This window comes from Neomonachus schauinslandi, chromosome 10 (assembly GCF_002201575.2).
Source record: "Neomonachus schauinslandi chromosome 10, ASM220157v2, whole genome shotgun sequence".
NCBI classification, from domain to species: Eukaryota; Metazoa; Chordata; class Mammalia; order Carnivora; family Phocidae; genus Neomonachus; species Neomonachus schauinslandi.
This window is the reverse complement of record NC_058412.1, coordinates 103,629,699-103,644,459: the sequence shown is the minus strand read 5'-3', so window position 1 is coordinate 103,644,459 and position 14,761 is coordinate 103,629,699. Positions and strand designations below refer to the sequence as shown.

The following is a 14,761-nucleotide window of genomic DNA, read 5'->3' as shown; positions in this document are numbered from 1 at the left end:
ACCTGCTCCTTTAGGTATTAACCCATTATGTGAACTAACTAGATTCGATTTGGAATGTTATTATGTTGTTGAAAAGTTCATTCATTCTAGTTATTTCAAATGGATGACTTACATGTTGTTTTTAAAATAACGGTTTTCAATAATACTAAACAGAAGAATTGCAGACATTTTCTGTGAGCTAGTGGGAGTGTTTTCTTTCTCTTGTTGTTGGGTTGTTGCTTTTTTTCTTTTTCTTTTTCTTCTTTTTTTTTTTTTTTTTGTTCTTACAACCAGTCTCTGGCCATTTTAAGAATGCACCACTACTTCAGGGTTAGAAATAAGTTTAGAATTATCATCAACAAATGTCAACATGTAAATCGTACCTACTGTAGCATCATATACAAAAACTTACTTTTTCTAATAAATTTCTTTTCAGCAATGGAGACAAAACTGATTATTTAACGGTAGACCAATTAGTGAGCTTTCTAAATGAAGTAAGCTTTTTCATACATTAACTCCATAAAGTCTGTGTGCAGTGGCTTGCCTCCTCCAGTGTCCCCATTGCATGCCCGCATCATACGCCCTATTCGCTTTGCTTCTGACCTGCTGATCTTTCCATATGGCTTTCTTTACCAGGTGCAAAAATCAGCTGCTGCTTCTGGGTGTTCATGCACTTCCTACACGTTGGCTTTGCACACTGCTTTTTTTTGTTGGTTTTCTTGCTGTGATGTATAGCTCTGGTTCTGTGTGTGCGTGTGAATTTTATAATATATTCATTTAATTAAATGTGTCTATGTTTTTGCAAGATGATATTTAAGGTACTTTTTTTTTTCTCCTGTTGATCTCATTAAATAGAGAATGGATTGAAATTACCACACTGTAGTTGGATTCTCCATTGCTAACTTTTTCTCATACCTTTGCATGGACTGGAAAGCTTTATTTTTGTCTTTTAATGGATTGCATGTAAGAACGATATGTAGGTTCCAAGAGATTATTTTGACAACGAGCACAACAGTGGAGTTCCTGGGTGAAAATATAGTACATATTAGGCCAATTAGATTGCAGGTCAAATTTTTAGATTTTATTTTTATAACAAGCTTAGGGCTCATTTTAGAATATGATTCACTCAACAACCAACACTGGTTGACAACATTTGCTGAAGCACAAGCAAAAAATATTTTGAAACACATAAAGGTTGCAACTTTTGTTACAACTAAAATTAACTTCTTTTTTCTTTGTATGTACAAAAGAATGTTCTGTTCAGTGAAACCCACTGAAGCTCTTGCTCATCCAAAATGGAAAATGTACTTTTTTTTCCTAGCACATTAATGGAATGGACAATATATTTTTGTTTCAAAACAACTTTTTAATATAATTTAACCATTATACCATATAAAGAGAAAATATTTGAAGAGAGAGTATCATGCCAGACATGAAGTATTGACCCAAAGAACAGGCAACAGGCAGACTGTGATTTGCCAGTTTGTGGAGACAAATCACATCTTTGCCAAAGGGCTTCTGCCCTGTTAGGTCTCAGTGGCTCCCAGCTGGTAGGGTTGCCCCAACAGAACTATGATAACCAGAGCCTAAAAGCCCTTGTGCCAGGAAGAATAGCTACTCCATTTATCAGCACAGTTGCCTCCACTTTTAATAAGCCTTTCAGTGCAATGCAATATTTATTTTACTTGAAAACATTGCAAGTTTTTCCACCCCACTAGTTTTTGGTCATGCGAATACTATGTTTAGAATCTTTACCCAGATATTATCCACATTCCTGTGCCACGTTACTCAGAAGTTAAGTTGCTTTGCTTTGTTTCCTTTAACTCCTTCCCCTTCTTCTGCTTTATTTTTAAGATTTATTGTTTTATTTCCTTCAGCTTCTTCATGCACTTTGGGTCACTCCCACTCATCTTAAGTTTTGGTGAGATGGGCAGGAAAGTCTTGCTTTTGGCTAAAGAGGGAAGACCGTTGGGAGGCACGGAGAAAAGCTCTATCATTGGTTTGCTACTTCCTAGAAACAAGGTCTCTTGCGCATTCTGAGATGAAGCTGGCATCCAGGCATCTATGAAATATGACAGACACCTTACTATGTGTGTCACCGTGACAATAAAGAAACAATTCTGAAGTCTTGAGGATAGTGCGGTATTCATGGGCTCTTTATCTCACGCCTTTCCTCGTATGGGTTGTTTTTGTAAGCCTATCCAGTCATCGCTTGTCATTTTTATAAGTCTAAGACATAACATTTAATTTTTAAAAGATATGATCACCCATGCTTTCTGGCTCTGCCATCCAAATTCTTTCTTCAAATACTTATTATTTGATAAGCTTTTATATATCACTATCACGGTGGCCAATAGCACTCATTTGTTTTTATATTTTCTTCTGCGTGGCTTCTCATTCATGATAAGGAAGCATCTTTACTTTTGGGGTGGGACACATGGACTCCGTGTGATTCTTGATTTCTTTAGATCATAGAGACTACAAGATGGTCCAGGAAAGTGTACAGCCTTTGTTTTTAATCAAAGTGCCCAAATCTCGTCCTTTTCTCTCCTAGCAAACTGAACTGGAAAAACTAGATAGCAATCTGAATGTATCCTTGAAGAAATTTGTCAAACTTAGAAAACATTCTGCCAGCTCCTTGTAACCTTCTTTTGAGTCCTATAGTGGCTCTTCTCCTCTCTCCAAAATCAGAAGCACCCTGTAGGCAGAACACCTTCAAAACCCATAATGAAAGGAGATAGCATTCACTCGAGAAGAATGCAGGCATTGCAGTGTAGGAGTCTATGGCTCCAAAAGCTTAGATCTAAACATTTTCAAAATGCCTTAGCTACATAGTGTCAACAAGCCAAAATTCAACACTGTGTTAGAAGCCCCAGATTATGTGATAAGATAGGAAAAATAAAGAGTCTCATGAATACAAAAGGACAGAGTCCTACTCATCGTTTGAAGATGATGATTGAGTACCCTATCAAAAATTATCAACTGAAAAACTCTTTGAATGAGAGTTCAGCAAAATAACCAGAGAAATGATTGACAAAGCAAAAAATCAATAGATGCATGTATACCAGCATTAACCAATTAGAACAAGTAATAGGGAAAAAAAGTCATGCTGCCTCCCACCACTTTCCAGCTTGTAAATCCTTTTATTCTTTAGATGAAATTTTATGTTCAGTGTACTCATGTCTATCTCCAGGAAGCTGGAATGAGAGGAGAGACTACTGGCCATTTACTATCTTGGTCACCGTAGAGGGGTTTGTCCCACCTCCTCCCCATCCATGTCATCAACACTTACTAGCTTTTCATTAGTAGCTTTAGACCTGCTTCTCATCTGCTTCTCAGTCTCTCCTCAAAGCGTGATCCATGGACCATCAGCAGCAGCATCCTGTGGGAGCTTGTTAGAATTACAGAATCTTGGGTCCCACCCCAGACCTACTGACTTGAAATCTGCATTTAACAACATCTGCAGGTGATTGGTCTGCACATTAAAGTTTGTGAAGCACTGTCCTAGTGGATTACCTGGATTCCTCCTTGGAATGCTTAGTATGGACGGGAAGAATGTGAGAGTATCATATATCTTCTGTTATTCTCCATAATGGATTTAGTCATAGAAATCCACCACTCAGATCCTAAAATTTTGCCATAGCTATGCTTCTTGTTCCCATCAGTGAACCAAGAGAAACTTCTCTTCTTCCTGCTTTCTGAAAATAATAAACCAGAGTCTGGGAGAGCCAGTAAAGGTGCTCACTGTGAGCTGCCATGCCAACTCTGTTCTCTATCTGTGGTGGGGCTAATTAATGTCCCTGGGCTTTAGTTAATTTCACCTATCTTTCCGCATTTCCAATGAGAAGCCAAATTGATTTCAGTTTTACCTTTATTCTCTCACAAAGATGATAACTGAGGGGGAGGGCCTACAGAATCAGGAGATGCATGGAGGGCTGGAGAGAGAGATCAAGATGAGAAGAAGAGGGAAAAGGTCTTAGATGACCACAATTTTTCAGAATTAGCTTTATTTTCTTGTTGCCAGTGATCTCTCCCCCTGCTTCACACACATTATATGATCACGTTAGGGCTAGACATGTTTATTTATTTTATTTTGCAGTTGTGTAGGAAAGGGCCTGTGATCACTTTCCATTTATAGTATCTTTACTGTTTAATACATAGACACAGAAAGAGAAGGAGGTGTTTAGTCTTACGGGTAAGCCTACTCTTGCAAATTATTCCTTTATCTTCTTATATCTCTTCTGAATATTTTCTGTCAACATCTATCTCTCTCAGTGCTGCTTGGGTTAAAGCCAGTTGCTACCTTTTCTCAGTAAGAGTTAGGACATAATAATGGAGCAATGACCACTCTCTCCTCATGCACGTGGGCACAGTTCTGTGACCTATTTTCGGAAGCTGGTTAGATCTCACTTTACAAAGCTCTGGACGTCCAGAGGTGATTGTCGTAGGCACCTTGCTTCCCCAAATCCCCACGGAAAACCAGCGATCCCTCAGAGTTCTGAAACGTTTGCCCCGCTGTGCTTACATCTGTGTGGGATTCTTCTGCAACCTTATTACTCTGAGGTCACCTGGAAGTGATCTTTTTCCTCTTTGTTGTTTCATATAAAAATTACAGTTTTGTGACTCTGATGCAAATCTTATCATCTGCTTCCTTGCCTTCGGACTATCCAGAGTGCACCATGCTTCCTTTTTGAAACATGAAAGTTTTAGTGAAGCAAAGGTTATGTTATCTGGTGGAGTGATGCAAAGGCAAATGCAGTTTCATACTGTCTACTTTTAATGCTTATTTGCTGTAAATGTACAGTTAGGGGATTATGATGCATTCATTTTAGGGCTTGGTTTTCTCGGCTTTTGCTTCTGATAGGCAGGATGTTCTAGTGACTGTCGTGCCCTGGGACTGAATTTTAATGGGCTTTAATTAGGAGGACATCTCAAACATTTAGCATTCTGTCCTTGCAGGGCTTAGGTTTTTAGGTTGATTTGTTTTTTATATAACTGATAATACAAGGATGTTAAAAGGCATACTTTTACATGTTAGAGCAGTGTTGCTTAAACTTGAGTCACCTGGAAAGCTTTTCAAAACACAGATTCATGGGTTCCTCCCCAGAGAATCAGATCTGCTAGGTCTTTGGTGGGGCCTGAGAATCTGCATTTTAACTCCCAGGTGTGGGAGATGCCATGCTGCTATCAACAGATCACATTATAAGTCACACCAGGCTCACATGCATACGTATGCATATAAAGAGCACATAGGAGCGTCTGGGTTCCCCCTCCTTTACCTAATTTAATCTCTTCTCTCCCCTGCAGCTTAATCTCTTCTTTTTCTCACTTTTTTAATTCATATGGATTTGCCCCATCATCTCCATGAGCCCAGAATTCTTACCAATGAGCATATCTTTAAATCAAAAAGCCTACTTTTAATAAGGAAGTGAAATATAGTGGCCAACTGTGAAAATAACTGCAATGGGGCCTAAAAAGGACCTTTTCTTCCCATACCCATCTTCTTCCGTGATAGTATTTTATGGAGACGGAGGAGGAAATGTGACTAGAGAGAGTTTTCTGTTCGTTTATTTGTTTGTTTTTAAAACGATGCCTTCTCACCCGAGGGCTGGTGCTTGTCATGCCCTTGAATAGCGGTCTCTAGAGTTGCATGATGCCCATCCATTTCATAAATAAGATTGTAGCATGCCTTCATGTGCCTGGCCTTCCATGGTCCACCTCACAGTTTCTCTCTGCGTACCCCATGAGTTTTGTTTTTTATGGTTTCAAGGCCTGTTGTTAATATAACAGTTTCTGCTCTTGCACATGCATGGACGTGAGCTGTTGTGAGCTGTAATTTCTTAGATTACAACAGAAGCATGCTTCATTGGGATAAACTGACCAAAAGATACCGATTCCTTATGAGTTAACACTCTTACCTGGGCAAAGAGGTGGGAGGACCAGAATAGGCTAGGCCACAAGTGCTTGAGGAAATTACATTGTGCGTGTTGCGTTGGCCAAAGGCATTCATTCTGTGTTACCCACTTTTCAAACTTTCATCTCAGAACAAATGGGGAAGGGAAATCCATATGAACCTTTAACAATTGTTTCTCAAACAACTTCTCAGTGCTGTTTTTCAATGTCTGTGCATATATTTGGGTAAAGAGTTGTCGCCAAGGTTCTACCCATTGACCAGGTTTTGCTCACATCTGCTTCTCTGCCATGATTTCCATAGAAGTTATAGATTTGATGAATGACCAGGGTCCAATTCACGGTGAACATTAAGGAAGTTTCACGGACCCACTGCCTCCAGATATAGACACACAGACACACACACATGCAGAGACACGCACAACACACACACATACAGAAAATTGTAGCTGAGTCAGTAAATTGGAGTTTTTCACCACTGCTGTGAAGTTTGGGTGACAGAACTGCAGAAATAGCATTGTTCCTGGTGCCTCCTGTAGTACCATGAGCATCCAGGTGCTGATTTTTAAAGACTGGCATCACCAGCTTCCTAAGTGCCTTAATCATTCATGGACTCCCCTTGCCCAGAGAATTTCCTCAGGGCAAACCCAGTTCTAGTTCATAGTGAAAAAGACTTTCTGAACTACTGATAATTTAAATACAGATTTTCATATTGTCAATAATTGATACATATCCTTGTGCCGATTAATTGTCATCATTATTATGACTGATTTGATAAATATTTACTCAAGAAAATGAAGTTTGCAGACTGCCCAAGAAATCTTTTCTTTATGTAAAAAAATATATATATAACGAAAATGAAACGATGTTTGCCTGTTTTAACCTTAGGGATTTTTGTTGTTGTTGTTGTTACTATTGTTTTTCGGCACCTAAGTTAGTATATTAACTATTTGAGTTATTTGGGTTTTTTGGAGGGTTTTTTTAGTTTTTGCTTTTGTTTTTCCTTTTTTTTTCCCCCAAAGATTTTTGACCTCACTTTTTATAGATATTTATGCCAAATCTCTCACCTGGGGTATGGGGACTAGAAGACAGTACAATTGACATGTACACCATTTTATGTATCCTTTAGCTTTTGAGGGAAAATATATGTGTGTGTGTGTGTATATATATATATATATATGCACATATATATATATATATATATTCTGTATTCTCTTTCTAGTTCAGTGAGGGAAACCAAAGCATTCCCAAAGTTGGACTTTTTTGAAGTATATTTTAGGGAGAAAGACAGTAGGACAGTGAAATCCTATCTTTGTAACTGTAAATGTGATATTCTCAATATATCTTATTTTAGAAATTATGTACTTTAGTGATGTGTAATGCCCCAAGGGTGAGAAATGTCAACCTAAATGGGGTTATTTTCTCATCATAGCATCAGCGAGACCCTCGACTGAATGAAATTTTATTCCCATTTTATGATGCTAAAAGGGCGATGCAGATCATCGAGATGTATGAGCCTGATGAAGATTTGAAGAAAAAAGGTAATAAAAGTGAAAAAAGATAATTTTCTTTATTAAAGAAAAAGCAAGACTATATGCAACTTTAAACATTCTTGGATTTTTAGTTAAAGACATCTTTAAATGCTTTGGAGCTCCCTAGAGCCAAGGATTTTTAATGGACTGATTTTTTTTTCCCCTGTTCTAAGTTAGTATAAATTTTACCTTACATCAGAATTTGCCCATGCTGCCTGAGGTATAATGTAAATTTACTACATTATTAAACACATGGTAGTGATATTTTCCCCGTTGTCCTCTCTTACATTCGATCTTTAGTATTGCCTAATGCTCAAACTGCAAAAATGCCCATACAGTGTCTGTTTGCAATCTTGGAAGGAATTTCACATCTTATAAAAGTTTATACCTTCTTTTTCTCCCTTTTGTTTTGCCAAGCCATGTAAATTTTAATACATGATTTGATGAGCCTTCCCATCATTAGACCTCTGTTATGGAATACAAATGCAACTGATAGGAAATTAAATGCTCAAGAATCAATTTAGCAAATTATTGGGGTTTCTGAACATTTGCCTCTTTCAATGAAACATTGGAAACAGTGTGCTGTCCATTCCAATATTTGACAAAGAAAAGGCATGGAGAGGGAACTGAAGATCAGTCTTATGGCAGTGGGAGGCTCCTGCAAAGGATGGGAGAGGTGATGCTACCATAATTGGACAGGAAGTCCTGAGAAAAGAGCTACCTGAGCTCCAGCCTCAGCCTTGTGTCCCAGTAGAGAGTTGAAGGGAGATTCAGGTTCAAGTTCTATCTCTCCAATGTGCCCCTGGGCATTAGGGCCTCCGGTTTCTGAGTTCTTTTTGCTTTGTATCTCAGTGAATGTGACTGAAAGGTTTATATAATCTCTGGACCCGCATAGAACCCGTGTATATGCATGCTGGCCCACCACAACACATGACCCACCCCTGATATTTTTCCAAGTGAAAAAGACATACACTTACACTTCCTGCTAGGGCCCCGAATACCTCCTTTCAGCAAGAGTGCTTCCTTATTTACCTTTCTACCAACACTCTGAGTATTACTATTTATTCTCCATTGAATGGGATTAAAGTGAAGGGAAGGGTGGCTTGATAGATAATATAGCACTATTTGATTGGATTCTTGTTGCTCCCCTGTCACTGTGTGACCTTGAGCAAGGGACTCTATTCCTGGGCTTCGGTTTCCCTGCTTGTAACCTGGTGGAGCCCTTACAGTCATTCAACTAGTATTTCGCTCCCCTACTTTCATTTCTTAAAGTTTATAGAGGGCTGACTGGGTGCCAAGCACTGTGCCAGATGTTGGGGATTCAAAAGCAAGTAAGGCAGTTGTGATCTGTTGAAGGACAAGGCTCAGCAGTTCCTTGGCAGTATGATAAATGTTAGGATAGAGGTGTCTCTCTCATTATTTCCAAAGTCCTTCCAGGTCCTAAAGTCTATGAAATTACGTTGACACATATAAAAATCATAGCTTCACCATTTCACAAATGACAGAAATTTTAAAGTCTGCCATTCTTAAGTATGGGTGCAAAAGGCGTTATAAACTTCTGGGAAAAGCATAAATTGGTACAAACAACCACCTTTTTGAATAGTTTGGCAATAATTGGTAGAGTGGTAAATATGCCCCTCCTACAGCCCAGCCTTTCCACCTCCAGGTATGTAGGTAGCATCTCCCATCTCGTTCCCAGCTCTGGATGTCAGAGGAAGTGCCCTCACCCAAGTCAGTGCTTTTACATTTCTTTCTACACACGACTTTCAAATTCTCCACTCCTAACCTCTCATTTCAACTATAGACCTGCGGTAGAATTCTCCATTTGGATACTGAATGGGCATTTCGAATGTATATGTACAACATGTTTTGATTCTCCCTGCCCGTAGGCCTGTCCCCTTCTCAGCCTGGAAAATGGTACCATGGTTCACCCAGATTTCAAGCCAAAACTCTTGGAATCTTCCTTGCCTTGCTTTCGTTCTTTCACATCACTTCTGATCCATCAGCAAAACCTACCAGATCTGTCCTCAGAATAATTCCTGAATAAATCACTTCTCACCATCTCTACCTTCATCGGACTCTCCAGGCCTACATCATGTCTTCCTGGACGATGCCAGTTGACTTTTAACTAGTCGTCTTCTTTCTACTCAGTGCTCTACAGTTTATGCTCCACACAGCAGCCAGACTAAACCTTTAAAAACTAAATCTAATCATGTTATTCCACTCTTCAGAACCCTCCAAAGGCTTCCCAACACATTTAGAGTAAAATCCACAGTACTTAGCAAAGACTTCAGTCTAACTGATGTAGCTTTTGGCTTCCTCTCCAGCCTCATTTCTAACTACCTTTCGCCTCAGTCACACACTCCTGCATCAAGGCCTTTGCACTTGCTGATCCTTCTACCTGGGATGATTCCCCAGATTGCATGTGGCTTGCTACCTATTCGTGAATGTGACCTCCTCAGAAGGGCTTTTGCTGGCCACGTATCTAACACAGCATCCTGGTCATCCTTGATCACCTTCATTCCCTGCTTTCTATTTCCTTCTAGCACTTGCGTGATATTACATTATACTTATATTTATTTGCTAATTTATTTGTTCTCTTTCCCATAAAACATTTCACGAAGGCTGGGCGTGTCTGTTTCTCCCATCACTCCATCTGTCCCAGTGCCTTAAAAAGTACTTGCTCTTAGAGGGGCGCCTGGGTGGCTCAGTTGGTTAAGCGACTGCCTTCGGCTCAGGTCATGATCCTGGAGTCCCTGGATCGAGTCCCGCATCGGGCTTCCTGCTCGGCGGGGAGTCTGCTTCTCCCTCTGACCCTCCCCCTCTCATGCTCTCTCTGTCTCGCTCTCCTTCTCACTCTCAAATAAATAAATAAAATTAAAAAAAAAAAAGTACTTGCTCTTAGAACGGATGTGTGTGCCCAAGGAGATAGGTACACAGATTTTTATTGTAGTATGTTTATTTATAATTAGAAATTACCTAAATACCTATCAACAGAATCATTGACAATAAATGAGTATATTCATACATGGATCTACTCTACATTCTACAATCCTACGTACTACCACTACACATACTACTGTACATTATTCAGGGAAAAATAAATGACCAAAAGCTATTTATACGAACTGAATAAGTTCTAAGAAAATGTAAAAATAGCAAGTTGCATATGCAAATAGTGGAATATCTTTTATATAAGCTTTTAAATACAACTGCCTATTTGGTTAAAGGCATATGTAGTAGAGTTACAAAGCTGTTTTGAGAATGTTCAATACAAAAAGTTGGGAGTGGTTGTCTAAAAGGGAGTAGAAAGAGGGACTGCATGCAGTAGGATGGAGGGTGGGAGCACAGGGTGCTGCAAAGGCATCTGTAATTACGTATTCCTCTGAAAAATGTAAAACAAATAAGGTAAAATGTTACAAAGCTGTGGTGTGGGCCCATAGTTATTTATTATGCTATCATCTGTACTTTTTTATAAGCTTGAAATCAGTTCATAACTTGCCAATGCTTAAATAAAAACAAAAAGCTGAGGTGGTCAATGGTTGACGGGGTAAGAGATGTAGAAATGTTGATTGCTTCTTCTGAGACCACAGGGGACCTGCCCTGTATCAGAAAGGATTGACCAAAATGAACAGTGGCTCTTGGAGCCACATTTCAGTGACGACTGAATACTCTTCTCACCAGTCCCACACCGTGTTTCATAGATAAAAGAGGAGAAATGAATTGTTGAAACCCAGAGAGGCTGCTCATCCCTTCTCTGATCCAGTGAGAACAATAGTGCCCTACAGTTGTAGGTTTTCCACTTGAGCCCAACATGGGGCTTGAACTCATAATCCTGAGATCAAGACCTGAGCTGAAATCAAGAATCAAATGCTTAACCAGCTGAGCCACCCAGGCACCCCTGTTTTCCACTATTTTAAGAGCCCCTCTCGTATGTATTCTTCTTTACCATTTACGATAGTCCTGGAAAGCAGATGTGGCCAGGATTTCCCCCCATTTGACATAAGAGGATGTTGAGACCCAAGAACATAAGGAGTGAGTGGTAGAAATGGAACTGATGAAGGTCCCCTTGACCCCTGGTCACCACGGCTTCTGGGGCTGCACTTCTGAGCTCAGGGAATCGTGTGCTTCTGCCATCCTACTTACAAAAGCAGAACACCACCCATCATTTGGAATGCATTAGGTTACTTGTAATGTGCAGCTCTTATTTTGTTCAAGTTCTGAAGGATGAAGGTCCTTGGGAACGAGAATGAGAAGTTTTTACTCTTGATTAAGTTGCCTCAATTTTCAAGAAGAAAAACGTGAGAGGTGTATCTTCCGAGCCACATGTCTACTAGCTGTTCTTTTTTTCCCTTAGGCCTCATATCAAGTGATGGGTTTTGCAGATATCTGATGTCAGATGAAAATGCCCCAGTCTTCCTGGATCGTTTAGAACTTTACCAAGAAATGGACCATCCTCTGGCCCACTACTTCATCAGTTCTTCCCATAATACCTATCTCACGGGCCGACAGTTTGGCGGGAAATCTTCAGTAGAAATGTACAGACAGGTTCTCCTGGCTGGTTGCAGGTCAGAAACTCAGGACAGCTTTTTTTTTTTTTTTTTTTTTTAATGATGCCCTTCAATTTAATTGACTTTTCTCTTAAAAAAAAAAAATAGGACGCAGTATTCAGAATGAAAAAGACCTTTTTCCTTCCCTTTAATTGATTATCCTGGTCATATAACCTTGAAAAAGAAAATCTCTGCTCCAGAAAGTTCTAGAATCCTCCTTTGGGCCAAAAGACATTTTTTACTGTAAATTTTAATTATCCCCCCTTTTGATCAAAATTGCAAAAAAAATTTTTTCAAGAAGTCATGCTAAGTTTCTTATTGGTCTGAAACATTTGCAAATTTAGCTCTACTTAATGTTAAAAGTTCTAAAATGTCATTCTCTGAGAATAAAGATTATTGAAAATGGTTTTTCTTCTATGGAAATAAGCAAATATTTGAGGTTTAAAATATGGAAAAAATGCTGAAAGTGAAAAATAAGAAATGTAGTTACATGATGATATTTTTTCTTGGTTACCATTAACCATACCTTACTTTTTAATAACTCACTATTTTTTGTGTATGGAGAGACACTAAGGAAATGACATCACTACTTCTGTCTCTGAATACTTGACACAATGAGAACATTTTCTTTTATGGCCAAAGTTACATCATTTCACCTAACAAAATTTTAAAAATTGTTCTTTAACATCATCTAAAACCCAGCCCGTATTCAGATGTTCCCATTTGTCCCCAAATTGTCCTTCATTGTACCTGTGTCATGACTGGAATTTCATCCAGAACTTCACTGGTGGTTGTATCTCCTAAGTCTGTCTTAATCTCTGACAGTTCCTTTTTGATGACACCAGTGTGATAAAGAATATAATGTGATTTTGGCCTAATACTCCATGAAATAATCATGTTACTTAACTCAGTCCATGTTCTACTTCTTTAAGAAAACAACTTATTTTGATGTAGCTTCTTTTAATTTGCACACACACACTATTTTATTATAAGGGTTCAATATTGTAATTTCACTGTGTGCCTAGATGTGTTGAACTTGACTGTTGGGATGGAAAAGGTGAAGACCAAGAACCAATAATAACTCATGGAAAAGCAATGTGTACAGATATCCTTTTTAAGGTAAGTTTCAAAATAGCCATAGTCTTTTCCAGACTATCATAGAGATAGATGGAGTGGAGAAAACAGGTTATTCATTTTCTCAAGTGTTTTGCCTTCATATTCCTTTCCCCCAGTTTTGAAGAGAAAGTCAAGAAAACTGTTTTCTCCACTTCATAGCACCATCTTTTTCTAACTTTGCTGCTTTCAAATGGTGACAGCACCATATAATGAGGTTTCTCTGCCAGAGTCCCCAGACTCTAATTACTTTAAAAACAGTCTTCTGTTTTCTTGCTTACTTTGCATTCTTTCTGAAGGACTTCAAATGGGCGTAAAAAGATAAATAGAATACATAAAATCAAATAGATTATAAATAGTGCCTGTAAGAGCAAGGAGCTAAGTGAGTGAGGTGAGAGTTTATGAATCCTCCATAAGAAGTCCTATAAACTGCCAAGCCATGCCACAAATGGGCTCCAAACTTTCTAGAATTTAGTGCAAGGAGAGAAACATGATGATTCACAAGATTTGTAAACTAGAAACAGAGCCATTGATCCAAAGAAGCATAGTTTTTCCTGGTCCTGATGCCAGAGAAGACTTTTCCCCAAGGACCCTCAAAGAGAGGCATCTGCAGTTTTAGAGACAGACATTTCAGTAATGGCCTTTTGGTGATCTCTGTGTACAGTTTGAAGGTTAGTTTCTTACAACACTCCTCAATACGCTCCAACGATAGCCTGCCAAAAGACAAGTCAAAAAATGAAATTCTGTGGTTGGCCAATATTCAGGTACATCTGTCTCTGTCAGTTTGGTGCAATTTGGAATAGTTATTGCAACATCTGGAGCAGTGGTTCTCAATCCTGCCTACATGTGGGAAATCACCAGAGGTATTTGTAAAAACAGATGCCTAGGCCCTTTACCCATAACACTCCATGCACATACCATTTCTCTTAGCCAGATGTTGGTGAATTTTGAGCATCAGTGAATTCAAGATTATGTTCCCTGAGAAGGAATTATACTCCCTGAGAAGTATCAAGAATATATTCAAGTGGGAAGCCATGAGTTTGCACAGCCAACCAAACTGACAGGAAGGGTTGTCCTCTTTAGAGAATTAAGGAGCCTAATAAGGAAGCTTAACTGAAAAGAAGGCTATTTCTTCTCAGCTCAGAGGTGAGCAAAGGAGAACCCATGGGCAGAGCCAAAATTTTCCTCAAGGACTTAATTCTTGATCAACTCAAGGACAATCAAGGTCACAGGAGTTTTCACCTGTGAAGAAGCTTTAAGCAAGAATAAAGGACTTAGCCATAAGGATGCTCACTAAAATACTCCAGGATTATTTAACCCAAGGCATTAGATGGGTTTCAAATGGACTTCCCTAGATTACTGTAAAATTTTTTTCCAATTTAACTGAATTTTTCCTGTGGTTAACGATAAGCCAGTAAGAATTTGGGGATTTTTACCAAATATGATGCTGTGGTTGTAGAAACATCAGTTTGAAACCATGCTTTCTAAAGCTAAGCAAGAGAGCAAGGTCAGCCATCTGTGGGAAGGATATGCTCAGCTCATTCAAAGGTTGTTTCAAATGACTGACTTTCTGGTTCAGAGAGAGGCATCCAGAACACCTCCTGTTTAACCTCACATGTTGCTTGATCAAGGAGAGCACCCTCCCTCATCACCTCCTCCCCCCCATTTTCATCAGGC

The 14,761-nt window shown here is 39.1% G+C and overlaps 1 protein-coding gene across 4 annotated transcripts in view; it reads left to right on the top strand.

Moving 5' to 3' along the window:
- PLCB4 (phospholipase C beta 4) overlaps positions 1 to 14,761 on the top strand; it is a 163,366-nt gene that overhangs the window by 67,392 nt on the left and 81,213 nt on the right. For all 4 annotated transcript variants that reach the window (XM_021688952.1, XM_021688951.1, XM_021688953.1 and 1 more), the window contains exons 9-12: positions 416 to 473; positions 7,322 to 7,430; positions 11,779 to 11,989; positions 12,997 to 13,090. In XM_021688952.1, the coding sequence (XP_021544627.1) occupies positions 416 to 473; positions 7,322 to 7,430; positions 11,779 to 11,989; positions 12,997 to 13,090 (472 nt within the window). The remainder of the gene's footprint in view (positions 1 to 415; positions 474 to 7,321; positions 7,431 to 11,778; positions 11,990 to 12,996; positions 13,091 to 14,761) is intronic.